At 38.5% G+C, this 17536-nt stretch overlaps 1 protein-coding gene across 1 annotated transcript in view; it reads left to right on the top strand.

Annotated features, from left to right (window-relative positions):
• Positions 1-17536, top strand: part of alk (ALK receptor tyrosine kinase) — a 322063-nt gene that overhangs the window by 135832 nt on the left and 168695 nt on the right. The window contains exon 3 of the mRNA XM_040136347.1: positions 9370-9534. Coding sequence (XP_039992281.1) covers positions 9370-9534 — 165 coding nt within the window. The remainder of the gene's footprint in view (positions 1-9369; positions 9535-17536) is intronic.

A 17536-nucleotide genomic window follows, 5' to 3' on the forward strand; every position in this document is an offset into this window, starting at 1 on the left:
ATAGCAGGAGGGCAGTTTGTTGCCATATTCTGTTTAGTAAAACCCCTCCCATACGCCATCTTCACGTCATCTCACTGCAGACCTTATCTCCTCATTGAGATGGATTATTCTGGTTCAGCTGCGGCTGCCGGCTGTAACACAGGCACTCAGATGGATCCTAGCCACTTGAGGAGTTGCCGTGCTGTACAATAGAACATCTGCCTCACTCAGCTGGTAGTGCTGTTCTTGTGTAATGAGACACAGCAGTGGAATAAAACACATTTGCAAAGGCGGGGGGTATAAAAGATAGAGCAGTGGTGCAGGTGCTTAAATATGGCATCCTCCTAGAGTCACATCATTTAGCCCTTCCAACCCTCACAGTATGCACATTGTTCCATTTGCACAGCTTTTTCATGTTGTGGAGGATGGCTCAAAACAAGGTCCAATGAGCATTTCTGTACATGAGTGACTGGTTCAAACAAATAAACAAAAAAGTTCGCTTTTAAGTTATTTTTAATATCTTGCGATACTCATATACAGGCTGTCAAAGAGATCCCAGATTCCAGGATGAAGCATGAGCCTAAGTTTAACATCAACTCCAAGGGCCATTAAAAAGCCCTACTATCACAGCATTAGTAAACAATAAAGGAGAGCAAATCTTTCACACCAATTCTCAGTATCTCACTTCCATTTTTCACTTACAGGGTGTCATTACATTTTTCACTTACAAGGTGTCATTAATATCATGGTATTGGTCTCACACATTGGATTTCCCACTCAGGAGTAAACTGGAGATTATGTCTGGCAACTAATTTAAATGTATCAGGAATAAAAAGATTAAAAAAAAATACAAAATAATAAAATTAATGGAAAATCACCTGCTCAGTTTGCCTTGAATCTTAGATGCATAGTTGTGAATGTGAACAAGACAGAGGGAAAACTTTTATAAGAAAACATGGCATAAGCTCTTGTGTTGGAGTTTCACAGGTAGCAGGTAACTGCTGTCTATACGGCTGAATTCACTCTGTCACAGATGCTTTTCTAGTTCATTTGTTTAGATGCGATGGATCGTGGGGACAATTTGAAAAAGGCATTGCAAACCAAGATGTCCGTTTTGGAAATTCAATGACCAAATTGACTGAATTTGCTGCTTACAGGGACTGAGGGTCGTTATAGACTGAAATGGTGGGAAACGTACAAAACTGTTTTAGTGATTTTAAACAAACTGCCTTTAATGATTTTGTCTTTGTCAGAACCTCCTTCAATATCTTTAAGGCCTTTAAGGGTCCTTTGTGAAGAATTTCTCTTGACCCCCTGCCAGCGTTCCGTCTTTGTAGTTTTGAAGAGTGGATGCTAAGAATAAAGTGAAGGAGCGAGTTCAAATAAAAATAGTTGCACAGTGCATCTTATAGACATGGATGTGACAGTGCAAGATAGAACAACATAGTTGCCAGTGACGGTTTGAAAGTGACAATTTAATACTGAAGTGATGAAATGATGGCTACAGGTCTAGTAGCAGAACCAAAAAGATGGTGTGAAGATAATGCCCCCTCTACAGATAATTGCACTCAATGTAGATAGATAGTGAAATTTTTAGGTGATCTCCCTGCCAAGGGAAAAGTCATACAGTCTGATGGCCTCCACCAGAAAGGATATATTGTACCATTCAGTCCTGCACCGAGGGGCAATGAGTCTCCTGCTGCGTGTGCTCTGATGTCCTTCTAGAGAGGCATGAAGGGGTTAAGAGGGGTTGTTCATGATGCTGAGAAGTTTCTGCAGCATCCTCCTCTCAGACCCATCCACCAGAGTCTCTAGTTCAACTACCAGAGCAGAACCAGCCTTCTTAATGAGCTTGTTAAGTCTGTTGACATCAGCTGCCTTCAGCCTGCTGCAGCAAGGTCCTGCAGGTGTTGAATAACCTGAGTCTCCTCAGTAGGAAGAGTCGACTCTGCCCTTTTTGAACACAGCTTCTATGTTCCTAAACCAGTCTAGTTTATTGTACTCCCAGGAATTTTTAATCCTCAACTACCTCAACGTCAGTCCCCCTGATGGTGACAAGAGTGGGGGGGCACCCTCCGCTTCCTGAAGTCCGCGACCAGCTCTTTAGTTTTTGTAATGTTAAGCTGTAGGTTGTTGAGCTCATACCACTCCACAAAGCTATCCACCACCACCCTATATTCCTCCTCCTATCCTCCACTGATACAGCCCACAATAGCCAAGTCATCCGAGAATTTCTGCAGATGACATGACTTTGATGAAATGCTAAAGACCCATCCACTCCATTTACCTTAATACTCATAGACATCTTTCTTCTTTTTGCTGTCAATAAACAAATAACATTTGATTACCTTCAAACCCATCCTTTACTTCAAAACCAGGGAAGAGAGAACAAATTTTATTTCTTTGGGGAACATAGCTGATTAAATTCAACTTATTTTGGGTAAAGAAAAACAAGCAACAGAATCAGATTTTTTTGTTTTATGTTCTGGAGGATTTCTTTACAACACCTCTCATACCTTTTTTTTTGTGCATGCGCCAACCATGAATGCAGACTTTTGTAGTTGCTCCTAATCATTTCTTATTTTTTCAACTTTTCCAGCTTTCTTCTTTTGTCATCCTTGTTTAAATTTTTACTAGTAACTTATTTAAGATGCAACCTCTTCAAACATGCAAGAAAAGAGATTTCTGAGATGTTTTTTTTACTGTGGAATTTCATCTTTCATTCAGCTACCTTTTTGAATGCTATCATTCAGCTACACTACCATTGTGCAGCAACTCCACAGTCATATTGTTTATACCAGGGACGAGCTGATTGCACTGAAGTTGGCTGGCATAGTGACCAGAACAACAGACACCCCTGTAGAAAATCAGCAGAAATATGCAGAGGAGGAATGAAGCAATGAAGGAAGAGAGCTGGGTCCAGACAAAAGAGACTAATGGAGAAGAGCCTATCTTCCTTCCAATCACCATCACTGGATCACTGAACAATAAGATGGAAGTACTAGCAGACCTAGTGAGGAATTGGAGGGCCTTCCATGAGCGTAGTGTTGACAGCTTCCAATCAATTAGGATGGAACGTTTCTGCAGCTTAGACATTGAATCGTTAGTGGGGCTATTTCCATACTACGTTCCCAGGGAGTTCTCACCCCCCCCCCCCCGAGATTCTAACTCGTACATTGCTTTTTGGGACATTTGCATTTGTATATTTTTTCTATGCTCTTAATGTGTATTTATCATTACTATTACTATTTTGTTTTTACTTTTTACCTCCACTAAGGTTATGTTTTCACTTGTGTCTGTTTGTTGGTTTGTTTGTTGGTTTATTTGTCAGTAAGGTTACACACAAAGTACTGAACCAATTCACACTGAACTTGGTGGAGGAATGGGGCATGGGCCAGGGAAGAGCCCCATTCAATTTTCAGGCAGATCTGGATCATTTATTATGAATTTGAATTTTTTCTGTGAGGTCTGGTTTATGTTGTTTGACATTGGCCTCGGTGGAGGTATACACTCTACTGAGTGCCCTTCTATTTTACTCATTTACTTCTTCTTTCCTAACTGGGTGTTGCACAATTTTAACAAAGCAATTTCCCTGCAGGGATCAATAAAGTTTTACTGATTCTGACACCTGGTGTGTGTCAAAAATCACATGCCACTCATCAAATCATCTGTGTTTATGTGACAGGAAGGCTCCAGCTCCCTTGAGGAGAATGCCTAGACCATAAAAAGTCAAATGGATACCTAAATAAACTCAGCCAGACATAATCTCATTGTAATCAGGAAATAAACATATTTATCATCTGAGTTAAAGGGTTTCATTGTCAGCACAGTGTTTACTCTCGATCCACAAAGAGACATACATCGTTAGATGTAATTTACTTGATGTCAAAAGCACTCCTGTGCAAATCCAGCATCTCATTTTTTTAAACATGTAATCACATAGTTGTGCACTACTGGGAATTGACTAGTTCATTTATATACAAAATTAAGATGGCCACAGTTGGCTTGCAACTCAATGACCTTCAGCTGTGTAACACAACACATCACTTAACCTCTACTCTGTTCATGAATGAGGTCAGGGTCGTAGTGTCGTGACAGGCTCATTAACCAATCACACATCGTTGTTGACAGAGTCAGAACCACTAGCAACTCTCTCTCAAATGCGCTGCTTAATTACTAATGGGGCTAAGATTTACCAGTGTTTTCACAATGAATTAATTCCCTTTATAGCGCCTGAGTGCATTCATTGTATGGGAAACACTATCTACAGGCCTTGTTTACAGTGATCTACTGCCTTTGTTTATACTGAGTAACCAACATATGTTACAAAACTACCACCATTCACAAAGGGGAGTCTGCTCTGGTAATGACCTCAGCTGCATTTAAAAGGAGCTGCCGGAATTTCCACGTGCACATACGGCACATAACACTGTTCACAGATGCCTTCAGAAACAGTACTGATTATAAAAATCCATTGTCCACGTAGGCAGACACAGAAAGACAAGTCACGAGTCATTACTGTTCTGTTTTTATGGGTTTTTTCTTTTTCTTTTTGCATAGCAATTTTCTTCTCATTTTGGCCAGGTCACATTGGGTTGGTTCCGGCTTAACCCAATAATTCTCCTCTCCTTTAATAAGAATGAACATGAAGGAAGCAGTAATTCTGAGCTTCACAGATTTATAGTCTTTAAACGTTCTGTGTAGATTTGAATCTGCAAACCCCATGACGTTTTGCAGCTACATGCAGTCATATCCTGAGTGTCACCGCAACCAATGACCACCATCTCTGGGATATTAGTATTCATAGATTTAGATGCCTTTAATCATCATCTAAGCCTGTTGTGCTGGGAGCCCATTGAACTAGCCTAAGAAAAAGCATTTCAGTAACAGATCCACTAAAAACAATAATAAATTGATTATAATCAATATTGTTCTCTAGAAGCATTTATAGTGTATTTTGTTGCAGGACTGATGGAATTATAGTCAAATGAGATGACATATAATTAATGGAGTATAGAATGGAGAACATTTTTCAGATAATATCTCATTGACTGCACATCGAGACTGTTTTGATTGAGCTTTCATTACAATTCCCTCATATCAAACAAGCTGAAATATTGGATTACATAATGTTGATATCAAGCAATGCTAGTATATTCACAAATAAGTGACTACATATCTTATTTTTGTTATGACAGCTAGAATTAATCACAATTCATAAAGTTATTATTATGGCTTTTCTGAAAATAATTCTTGTGTAACAAATATCTTTAAATACTTGTCAGAGCCACTGAGCACAACTATCTGCCATGTACTCTATAAAAAGTGTTTTTAGTATCTAAGTAGTTACAGAAATGTAACGTGGTGTTAAATGCATTTTTTTTATCATAACTTGAAACGTGACTTTGTTCAAGAAAGTGTTAAGATCTGGACTGATTTAGAGTACGCAATGAGCTTGCTAGCTGAATATCTGCAGATTTAACAATTTAAATTTTGCAGGGTCTCCAAAGAAATATGCAGTCTATGCTTTTTGGTTCAAAATGTCATCCCTGTCTCCGAGAGGTTACGTGTCTCTTCAGCTGAACAGCAAATACATTCTGTATGAAACATAATCTCAGGCTGGGTTATGTTCAGAGGCAACATATTTTTTGAATGAATAAAATGAAACATTAGTAACAGCAGTGGAGTCGCCAGAAGGCAATTGGAGCGGATGGCAGGCGTACAAAGTGCAAAACTGTCACACCAGAGAAGAGAGTTTGCATCCAGGGTCCTTTCTGTGGTTAGGCTTAGGCAACAGAAGCACTTTGGTTAAAGTTAGGGAAAGATTATGGTTTCAGTTAAATAGAAATAAACACACTGTGTCTGAAGTCACTGTAAACTTTTTCTGTATTAAACCAGAACACGATCTTTCCCTAACCTAAACCGAGTGCTGTGAGTGCCTAAACATAAATATAAAAAAGTGTAATAATGATGTAGTTACTACAAGTGGATATTTTACTGCGAGATTGCATATTATGGCAGAAAACAACTATTTGTCTGTGAACAATTTATTGATATGATCAGTATCCACATATTTGCAACTTGCAAAAATATGTAAATGAACAACATCAACAACAACAGTATATATACCACTTTCCCATCCACTTGAATGGGAAAATGGTGTCAGACTATATATATATATATATATATATATATATATATCTGCTGAGTTATTTCTTTTTCTAAAGCTACTTCTGTTTCCCCCTATTATTCAAGAAGTTAAAACACAGTAAAGCTGCACAAGTCCTGATTAATTTACTTTAACCCAACTGTAAATTATATCCTATTATAGCCCTATTATACATGCAACAGCTGAAGTACATCAGCATTGATGAATTGTTATTTTCAGAAGGTTCCCTAATGCCACAAGTAGGTTTTCTAAAATAGAAACAAAAAATCAAGCACATAAATTCTTCCCTCAGAGATATTGCAGTTTTGCGGTGAGCACCCGATTCATTTTCAAACAGTGTTTCCAGTAATAAATTTGTGCTTGGAGACAAAGCAAATATTGAAAAACTTTTTCCCTGGGAGAATGTTTGCCATGACCTGCTCCTAATTAACAGCGCTCTACCAAAACATTATGGGGCAATTTTTTTATTGTACCTGCCATATCTCTGAATATCTCTTGTAGTTGATTTGATTAACTTGTGCAACGGTGGAATCAAAAGGTAAATGAACCCATGCTCAGTGCTGTCAAAAAGGCTATGATTACATCTTCAGAGGATATTATGGTTTTGAAAAAAATTAAAGTTGTGAATGAGTGGGCCATAAAAGCCATGTCCCTGGTCATTTGCCAAGTCACTTAGTCACTTTGCACATGCAGAAGGTGGGCGAAATTGGATGACAGATCTAGATCTTGCTCCTCACAGTTGAATCATATCGCTCATCCCCATTTGGCAGCACACAGAAGTGCTTAGCTCGTCATTGTGCCAAGTGTGTTTCTCCATGCACAAATATTGGTATGATATCCGAGGGTGGAAAAATGTGTGGAGACAGCTCTGAAACTTATGTCTGTGTTAGTTTCCGTGAGTGTGTACAGTATGCAAATGTATGTAATCAGTTTTTGAAAATATTCTCAAACATACCCATATGCAGGCATTAACACTCACACAGTTGATGTCAAGCTCAGTTTCATTGTAACTTTTGGGAACAAAATATACTATTTTTGTTGCAGAATATGAACAACACACTCATTTTTTGGTAGCATCTGTGACCCATATGTCAGTTCAGAGTGTAAGATAGATTGACACAAAGTAAATAGTTGTATGAAGCTGCATGAATATCAGTTGTCATTGATGGTCATCTGTCAAATCCTGGTGAATGAATCAATGCAAACTCGAATTTAAAGTGAAAGTGTTTGTTTGCACTTGTGTACTGTAGATGAGACAAAACAACTGTGCGGATCCTAGCTCAGTGCAACTATAAAGTCTCATACAGCTCACCAAACTGCAAACCGCAGACTCTGGCTACATGCAAATTTATTGAATGAAAGGAAATTAGCTTTTACTACAATCTTGAACTTCTCCTTTTCTTCACATCTCATCAGCCCTCAAGGTCCCCAGTGGCAATGAGCTAAAGGAATCAATGTTTTTTGCCAAAGGACAAGTTTTAAGCATGGAAACCATTACCCTTACTGGCACTAAGTGCTTGGGAGTGACTGCTGCTATGATTTCTCTGAAAGCAGCTGCCTCAAGTGGACAGCCATGTAATTTAAGTGCAGCCTAATGCTGCCCTGATGCCACCTAATTACGCAAAACTCCTTTTAAGTATTTAGTCCAACATCTCAAGTCACTGATAACTTGTTCCAACTGTGCAATTCTAAGTCTCATAATATATGTTAAATACTGTAGCTTGAAATATTTAAGTAGATTATGGAAATCTCTGCTAATGGAAAAAGATATTTCATACTGCAAGGTGTATACTGAAAACACAGTAGATTAGAAAAGAATAATAATAACTTTTACAAACAGAGGACGTGAGTGCTCTTGCTGTAAAATGGCTAGATGAAATAGCTTCTCATTTCTTATGGACACAATAAGGGAAAGTTTCCAAGAACTCAGCACAGTGTGACTATCCAACAAATGCTGGATAAGTGAGTTTTCTCAGTAGCTGTGCCTAACTGCTGTAACTCTGGCACTGCTTATCAGAACGATAAACCCAACTGTTATTAAAGCTACTATATTGATCTGATGACATCGGCCTGTTAATTCTGTCCACCTTTGGTATGCTAGAAGTGCCTCCCTAAACACAATTGCTCATTTTAATTTTCATTTGATAGGTTAAGTACGATATTGCATTTTTTTTGTGGACATTTTTCTCATACAAAACATCATCTGTATGTCCTGTGGGCATTATTAACCATTAGAAACCTATAGAGGTGGGGTGTGGGTGAAACAGACGTAGAACCCCAACGCAGACACGCAGTCACTTCCTGTCCACCCATAAACTTTATCATTGTTACTACAGTAATCACAACTGTTGGGCTTCTACTGAATTGGACCATTTTTGGGGGAGGGTTTTTTTGGTAGTACGGCAGTAATAACTTAACTACTATTACATCTAGCCATATGCTTGACAGCAGCAGTTTTTAAATGAACACTGCATGTGTATAACCCACTCCACTCCTCCCAGCAAAGAAAGTTTGCACTATGCACCAACAGTTACTTCTTGCTTTGTGGGCTGATGTAACACAATGCTGTTCAACCAAAAGTACGAGGCCATTAAAGTTGAAAAATACAAAATATCCAACTGACAAAGTTCTTCCTCCATGAACCATTTGTTACATTTCTATCTGGTCTGCTAAAGTTTCAGTCAAATCTGGACTGAAACCGTATATGAAGCAATTTTTAAATTTATCTACTATTTAGACCATAGTTAGAGCAGCAGCAACAGCTCATTTGTTGAAACTGTGGACTTTCAATCAAAAAACACCAAAAATGGTGCAGCAGCAACATCATGTTTATTTAACTGAACACCTCTTTCCCCCTGGCAGTACAAGTAATTAAAACTTTCACTTGCTAATCAGACTAAACAAGGTGTACTGAAATGCTTGTGCTGGGTTTGTATATTTCCAATCATCTTTGCCTGGTATTTTTTGAGTCCTCATACAAATATTTTGCTGCTGCCATCAGTTTTCCTTCCCAATGGATTTGGATTAATAAGATTCTAGTAGTGTGGGCTCCAAGATTAACTTTAGTTTGAGTGTTATTTATAAATTGCAGTATTATAAGCATTTTATTGAAAACGTTTTTCCTCAATTACTGCTAAAGAGTGTCTCTATCAATACTTGTACATTTTTATTATATTTATTATATCATATTCTATAATATTCTATTCCTATTGTTTTACCAGATCACCGATGCCATGGCAGTAGCAGAACATGTGAGAAGCGCCTGGAGGGTATCCCAGAGTTCACATGGAGCATAGTGGCTGCCGGGGACCTGCGGGAGGAAAGGAACCCGAAAACTGAAAAGAAGACAGGAAGTCCCCAAGGGTGGGAGGAAGGTAAGAACGAAGGTATCATATTCCCCCGTCGTAGGGGAATTTCATTTTTCAACTTTCTCAATCTACCACTTGTCATTCTTTGATATTCTCTGCTGACATTAAACTTTTTATAAAGAATGCATCATCCATCACTTTTTAAAAGCCCTTTTTACGTCATTGACATTTTTGTCGTGGCAAGCTTTTTGGTGCTATACATTATGGGGTACCATTCTGTTTGCTTTAAGCTACCTACTTAATTATGTCAATGCAGAAACTTACCGCTAAACAGGCACTACAACTGTCTCACTTTGAGTACTTCAAACCAACCTCAAAGTTTAGTAACAATACAATGAAGCAGTTTGGCATGTTTGCTAAAGTGCTATTAAGATATTACTTTTCATAAAGTTTTTTCTCAGGTAAAGAACTGAATATAGTTTACTGAGCCAGTAGTCTGAATTATCTTGTAGGCCACTGCCTGCAAATCTTCCATATTCTCCTGTATCATTCATTTTCATACCTTGGAAGATGAGAAAACAGTTTCTTATCTCCTGAGGTGATGATGAAATGGAGGGAGACAGAAGGGTCTATTTATTTCCCCAAATGTGTTTTTTTCTGATCATGAGCCACAAGTCTGAGACCAGATGGATGGAGTGCTGGATGAAATTGGAAAAGTGAAATCAGAATCAGAATCAGAAACACTATTGATCCCCGCAGGCAAATTGCTTTGTTACAGTTGCTCAACATGCAGTTATGAAAAGAGGAAGTAAAAAGTATAAAAAGTAAAGACAATTATAAGATAGTAAAGATAACAAATATGCACTAAGTCAATACAAAAATGTGCAAATGCAAATGTGCTAAAAGTAATATATCCTGTGTCAGGTGATTAAAGTCCCCAGAAATCATGAAGAAAGCACTGGGGTTCAGGTTCACACATGGTTGCCGGGTTAGCGGAGGGTGGTGGTGGAGACTGTAGCCATGTCTCTGTGAAACAAATAACACCTCATTCACGGAGGTCCCTCCGATTCCTCACAAGGGCCACTATTCTGTCCATGTTATTGACGAGCAATGTCAGGTTGCCCATGATGATAGAAGACAGATAGGCTCTTCTCCATCAGTCTCTGTAGTATGGACCCAGCCGTCTTCCCTCATCTCTTCGTTCCTCCTCTGCATCTTCTCTGTGTACTCCTCCTGACAGCTAAAGGGGTGTCCGTTTATCAAATCACCATTCCAGCCAGCTTCATTGCAATCATCAAAAACTACATTCGATACAAAATAATTCCTCAATGAAAAAAAAAGAAGCAGAACTCTCTCTACTTGCATGTTTAGGGAGGGTGCAGTTTGAATAGAGTTTGAATACAGTAAGTTAATTGTAAAAACCTCTTGTAAAAATTTTAACAAGTATGACAAAAGAAGAAAGCTAAAAAGTTGGAGAAAAAGAGCAGGAGCAACTGCAACACACTGCATGCATGGTCCCCACACGCGCAAATACTGTATATTGACTGGTAAGAGAAAGGAATTGGAGCGAGTGGACTGTAGAAATGGTTGATGTTCATCCTGTATATCTAGTTTAAGTTTTAAATGAAAGCAAGACGATGTGTGCATGCATCTGTGTGTGTTGACTCAGTGGTTAAGGCAACAATAGTAGGGTTAATATAATTTAAGACACCGAGGTAAAATGGCAATACTCCAGAGAGAAAGAGACTTCAGGGAAGTGCAGACAGACCACCTCTGCCTTCTATGATTCTCTGCAATACTCAGTCAAGAGTACAGGAGTTGGCACTTGTGTATATGTCAACCAAGAGTGATGCTCTCATTTCACCAAAAGGGACCCCTCTTTTAATCCCGACATTGAGCTGATATGTTTAAGTCTAAGATCATTTTATCTCCCCTAATTATGTTATTAATAATAAAATATTATTATCTTTATTTCCTGCCCAGTGGAAACAATGGAAAAGCAGCTACCACTATAGCAGACTGTGTTCACAATTGAAATGTTCTGAGGTGCCTTGTTTTATTTTGCATGATTTTAACCATTGTAAACTCAAGGCTGCGCTGCCTGGACTCAACTAATATGAAGACTGTAATGCCAGAGTCAAAAGAGTTCTGGACAAATGCTATGGCAATGTCAAAGACACCTACATAGCTAAGGGTAAACCCCCATTGGGCACCTCTGACCATAATGTTGTCCATTTAACTCACACCTATAAGTCTTTGCTTAAAAGCAGTAAATCACAAGTTAAAACTGTATATGTGTGGAACAGGGATGGTAAAAAGGCTGCTTTCCAGCACCAGTTGGGGAGTCTTTTATAGCCTGGATTTAGAGGAGGCAACAGATACTATTACTGACTATATAAATTTTTGTGGAGAAATCGTGTTAACCCAGAAGTCAATGTCAACTATGTACCCAAAGGTAGCCTTATATTTCTATGATACATTTTATATTTAAGCACTTAGAGGACCCTATCTCATATGTACGTCTTTTATTTGTACATTTTGGTTCAGCATTCAATACAGTATATGACCTTAATGTCCACCCTCTCATTATTAAATGGTACCACTGTCTCTTAACCAATCATGGACAACGACTTAGTGGAAATGGTACTATCTCAAAACCTGAACCTTGCGCACAGGAGTCCTCCCAGGGTTGTGTCAGTTCACCTGTCCGTTTTACCTTATACACTGAGTGGAGAAGTTATAATCCTAACTATCACATCATCATATTCTCAGATGATACTGCCATCTTAGCTTTATTGAAAAAGGATAGTGACCTATCTGACTACTATTGAGGTGTGAGGACAACCACCTTAGTGTGAGGACAATCACCTTGTCTTGAATATTAAAAAGAGTACATCCCTGCAGTCTGCTTACAAACAGGCTACCCTAAGGCAAGCCAAAAGGATAGTAACTGACCCATCAGATGTTTTACATGCTGAGTACCAGCTACTGCCCTCTTGTTCAGAGTCCCTTGTAGCAGACTAAAATAGATTTAAAAATCCATTTATCCCATTGTCACTAAAATTTTCAAATATTGGCAGATAAGGCCAGGATGGGCACTGGATGGTCTTTTATATGAGGGATTTCTAATAGAAAAGGTATTTCCTCTGTTTTTATTGATGTGTTTGTTTTCTGTGTTCGTGTAGGTACTTTTAGAACCTTGATACGTTATTTATTAACACTTTTGTATGTTCTCTGTATGTGAAATGCAGTTTACATGCTTTTAGAACCTCTTTTGTTGTTTATTAAGACATTTGTATATTTCCTGTATGAAATGTTGTCTTTTTATGGCTGCATCATGGGTGAAGAGCCCAAGACAAGTTTCCCAGTCGGTGGTAGAATAAAGTTAATCTTGAATCCTAAATCTTGAACCCAAACCAAAACCACCACACAAAATGAGGGGCCTTTGATTGATCTCTATCACCATTATCGACTAGGAAAAATTACTTTCCAAGTATACCAAGTAACTTGTTAATACTATCAGTAAATATAATGTATGTTTCTCTGTGTTCATGCACACAGAGGTGGTGCACAATGTTGGTGGTGCACAATATTTCCACAGACTGATAAGTAATAACTAGACCCTGCAGGCAGGTATTAATGGGGTCCAAACCCCCCATGCAATTCGTACCTGGCAGCCCATCAAGGCGATGGTGCAATGCAAATTTCAGGTTGAGAGCCACACATTGGGAAACATTCCAAGGTTGGAATGAGGATTTAGTGAGCTAATGAGCTTTTTCATCCATATGTCTTAACTAGTAATACACTTGAGGAACCACTCTCATCATAGGAGCACAGAACCGCAACAGACAAGCCTTCAGTCTTAGAAGTGTAGCAGTCCAAAAAGACAGACATAGAAATTTCTATCCTGCTCTTAGTGTCCTTTACATTATAGATCTATCCTGCAAAATCTCCTGCTTTCACCTGATCATTCATCTGATCCTGCTGCTTGTTCCATGCCTTGCTCATTCCATTTATTTATGTAATTTATTTATAGCTGTATTTACTTATGTGGTTTGATAACAACTTCAGTCATAGGAGAGTCGCAGCCCAAAAACTTCCCATAGAAATGTGGATCCTGCAATTAATGTCCTTTATGTTATAAATCCATCCTGCAAAATTCTGTGCATCCACCTGATACTGCTGTTTTTTCCATGCCTTAGATTACTCATTATATTTATTTATTTACTTACTTATTAATTCATGTATTTATTTATTTATATGGTTTGAAAAAAAATACTAGCAAATGTTATGATTCTGCAGGTTGTGTGTTAATCAAACTGACCCATGAGGCTCAGTGGGGCATGGCAAACTACATCTATTTCAAAAGAGTAGGTTTTGCATATTTTTCAGCTTTGTGTAAAAGCACCACCTAGTGGCCAATATGCACCAAATTTTGCACAAAACTTAATGGTGGCATGGCAAAACCTTTGATCAAGAGAGTCCATAGATTCTATGTGCAAAGTTTGATGCAGATCGGATTCACAGCCAAGGAGGCGGTCGGAAAAATAGGTTGCACATACTTTTCAATTTTGCGAAAAACTGATGTGGCCTATATCATGAGATTCAGCTAAATTCAGGGAAGGCATCCATGTAAGGATTTGAATACAATGTGGGAGATACTGGCCAAAACGGACTTACCTGCTGATGCTCGTGTCATTTTTGGTGTCTGACGTGTGCACAATTCTACACCTCCCCTGACAATTTCATTTACATAACTTTAATGGTGTATGCTGCAGTACCACTTTTTCCAACAGAAGAATAAAATACCTTTTTTTTTCAATTAAATTTTTTTTCTAATCTGAGCGATTGCAATAGGGTTCCCAGCACCGCATACAAAGCAGCATTGCTCCCAGCCCCTTCGGGCTTCGACCCAAAATAAGAGGAAGAAGAAAAAGAAGAGGAAGAAGAATGACAATGAAAATAATAGGGTTCCAGCAGCGCGCGACGCTGCCTGGCCCCCGAATAATAAAAATCTGAGTGGTTGCAGTAGGGTTCCCAGCACTGCTGATACTGGGAGCCACACTACTTTGCAGTTTAGGAAATCAGTTTTCAGTAGAAAATGTCTTCTTTGATTGGTGCGTAAATATTTCAGTCTTGTCTTCAAAAATGATATTTACTGTTTCATTAGATGTTCATGCGTGCTTTTGATATGGATCTATTAACTCTTATATATGATAAGGAAAAGTACTCACCCATTCCAGCAACTAGGATTACTTTCCAATCAAAATTCCTTGACAAAATTATTAACAAAACAGGTTTGTCTGCCAACCTAAAATGGTTCTTATTGAGTTAATCTAAAGAATTCTAAACCCCAAGGATCAGAAGGATTCAATCAACAATGTATATGATATGCACACATATTAAAGAGATTATCTACGAAGCAATGTAATTAAAGGGAACATCAGGTTTTTACAGCCTCCTCCCTCAACCTGAAACAGCCATAGTTAAAGTTTGGCATGTACTGTATATGTACAAAAAAAAAGCTGATCATTGAAGGTAGGCGATGCAGAGTACAAAGGAAATATATGTGCATAATCATGCTCAAGTCCTCAATTAGCCACAATACAGATGGCATGTTTTGAATTGAGCTGGGCGAGCTGCTGTCTCCACACATTTCACTGGCACTTGCAATTTAAAAGGGATGGAAATAAGGGATGAATACTTAATGGCTGTGATCTGTAGAATTGCTAGAGCTGTTTTCTACAGTACCTAACTCATCTGCTGCAAGATTTCAAACTCTGAAGCTTGTAAACGAACGATGTTACTTTTATCCAAAGATGCTGGTAGTTAGCTTTGAGTTGTGCGGACACAAGGTGATGCATCACTGATTGGTTACCTAGATCAAGCACAAGTACCCTGCTGCCCAAGTGTGGCAATACTACTGCTGGAACTAAGGTTCATTCCCACTCTGGTTCTCTGTCTAATTTTGCTTTATCCTGTAGGTCCCATTAGGCTTTGGCTGTGATTAAGTGACCTTTTTTTTTTTGGATGCATGTGTGAAATGAAAAGTGTTTCTCTACAGTGGATGGCAAACAGGTGATGTCATGCAGCAGCAACATTGGAGGGAGGTAGGGCTCTAGGAAACTTACATCCACTCATTGAAACCAAAAACTATCTCAGCGCAAAATGCTTCTTCCGTGACATTAATCGAATTGACTGAAAATGAGTCACCTCTGTTGTGTACAATCTAGGAAGATTTTGAGTCAGGCCACTGTGGAAGAGGTGAAACAAAGACAGAAAATGATTTGAATGTATTTGGCCTCTCCTGTGCCCTTTTTGCTCAGAGTGGGTCATCTCAATTCAATGCCTGCTCCCAGTGTCTTCTGCCAAAGAAAGTGTGAATATGATTACATATTGATTTCTCGCTCTCACACACAGAATAGAGGAGCTTGAGTTACAGCTTGGAACTGACTGGCTGGAGGAGAAACCCAGTAGAACGCTATTTGCTGGAGCCGTTGATTTGTTTGTTTGTAATAGAGTGGCCCCAAGGCTGTCTGTCATCTGCCAACTAAGGGATTTATATATACATATATATACATATATATATATATATATATATATATGTATATATACATATATATATAGAGTGTTGGTTTTAACGTTGTGGTTGATCGGTGTAGCTGCCCATAAACTTTAAAGTACTCTTTGCAGTGCCTCTGTGAGGCCTTCCGAGAATACCTTCCTGAGCCCTTTCATAAGAATGAGAAGGCATGGGTTGACCCTGTCCTTGCACAGTCCAGAAGATATAAAACATAGATATAGAACACTGAGGTGATCCTTATTTATTAGAAGCTCCAAACAAAGTTTCTCAAAGTTTGATTTAAATCTAGCCAGAAGAAAATCTGTGACTTCATAGTTGCTTTCACTTCTACCCAGTGAGATTGCATCTGGACAGATCAATGGTCCACTTGCCACACAAACAGTCATCCAATGCCTTTTTCTGCACCCAAATCCTTCCTATCTGAGCAAATAATTATGAACCATTACTTTGGATGAGAGGCAATTTGTTCTACTTATCTGTTTTGGAGCTGATTCAGAATAGCCTTGGCATTTGAAGCAAGAATGTGCTTTGGTTTTGGCCCCTCCATCTGCAACCTGACCTGTTAAGCATGGCAAAACCAGGATCCAGGAAAACTGGCTTCCATGGCAACACACTTGGCCTGTCAGACTTGTCTGGGACTAAAAAACAACATTGGGATATTAAGAATTGAACAGTTTGACTAGAAAACAAAACTTGGCTCAGCTGGCAAGCTCATGTCGACCACAGGTTGAACCACTGTAGGGAACATTGTTTGTTATACACCGGAATATTCAACCCATGACCTATTGGCCATGACAAATCTGCCTTTCATGTATGTTTCAGAGGACACATTCTTCACTCTGCAAGTAAAAGACATGCAGGGCAAGATTTCCAGTGCTTTGTGCAATATCATATAAAACCATATAAAACCATATAAAACATATGGTGTGGTAGAAAAAATGCAAAAAATGCTGGACTCCTAATATAATGGCAGAGTCTTGCAAATCAAGTCCATATGCAGATAAAATAAATGCTGAAGTACTTTTAAACAAACGTGGTGATACTACATATTGCTGCATATTTTATTGTTTTTGTAATCTAATGAAAATCTAAGGTTGGAATTACAGCTCCAAAATCTTTAAACACTTCAGAAAATACAACATCAACACCAAGTTTGTAGGCTTCCAGAGACAGCAAGGTGCTACAACATGGAAAAACAGAATATGTGTCAGCTAACCACAAAAAGGAAGAAAGTAATTTTTTGTGACTGCACATCACAAAAAAATGACAACTCACCTTACCTCTTTGGTTGGGTGGCTTGGAGTCCTCCCCCAAGGAAATTTTATATAATTTGAACAAAAACTATCACATAATTTTGGACCGTTATCATTGCAATATTTTAAAAAAACAATTATAATAATTAATTAATTAATTAAAAAACAACACAAGTCGTTGTTGTTCACAGTACACTCACACATTAGTAAGAAGAATAGCAGAACAAATATGCACACTGATGAA

This window comes from Xiphias gladius, chromosome 10 (assembly GCF_016859285.1).
Source record: "Xiphias gladius isolate SHS-SW01 ecotype Sanya breed wild chromosome 10, ASM1685928v1, whole genome shotgun sequence".
NCBI lineage: Eukaryota > Metazoa > Chordata > Actinopteri > Istiophoriformes > Xiphiidae > Xiphias > Xiphias gladius.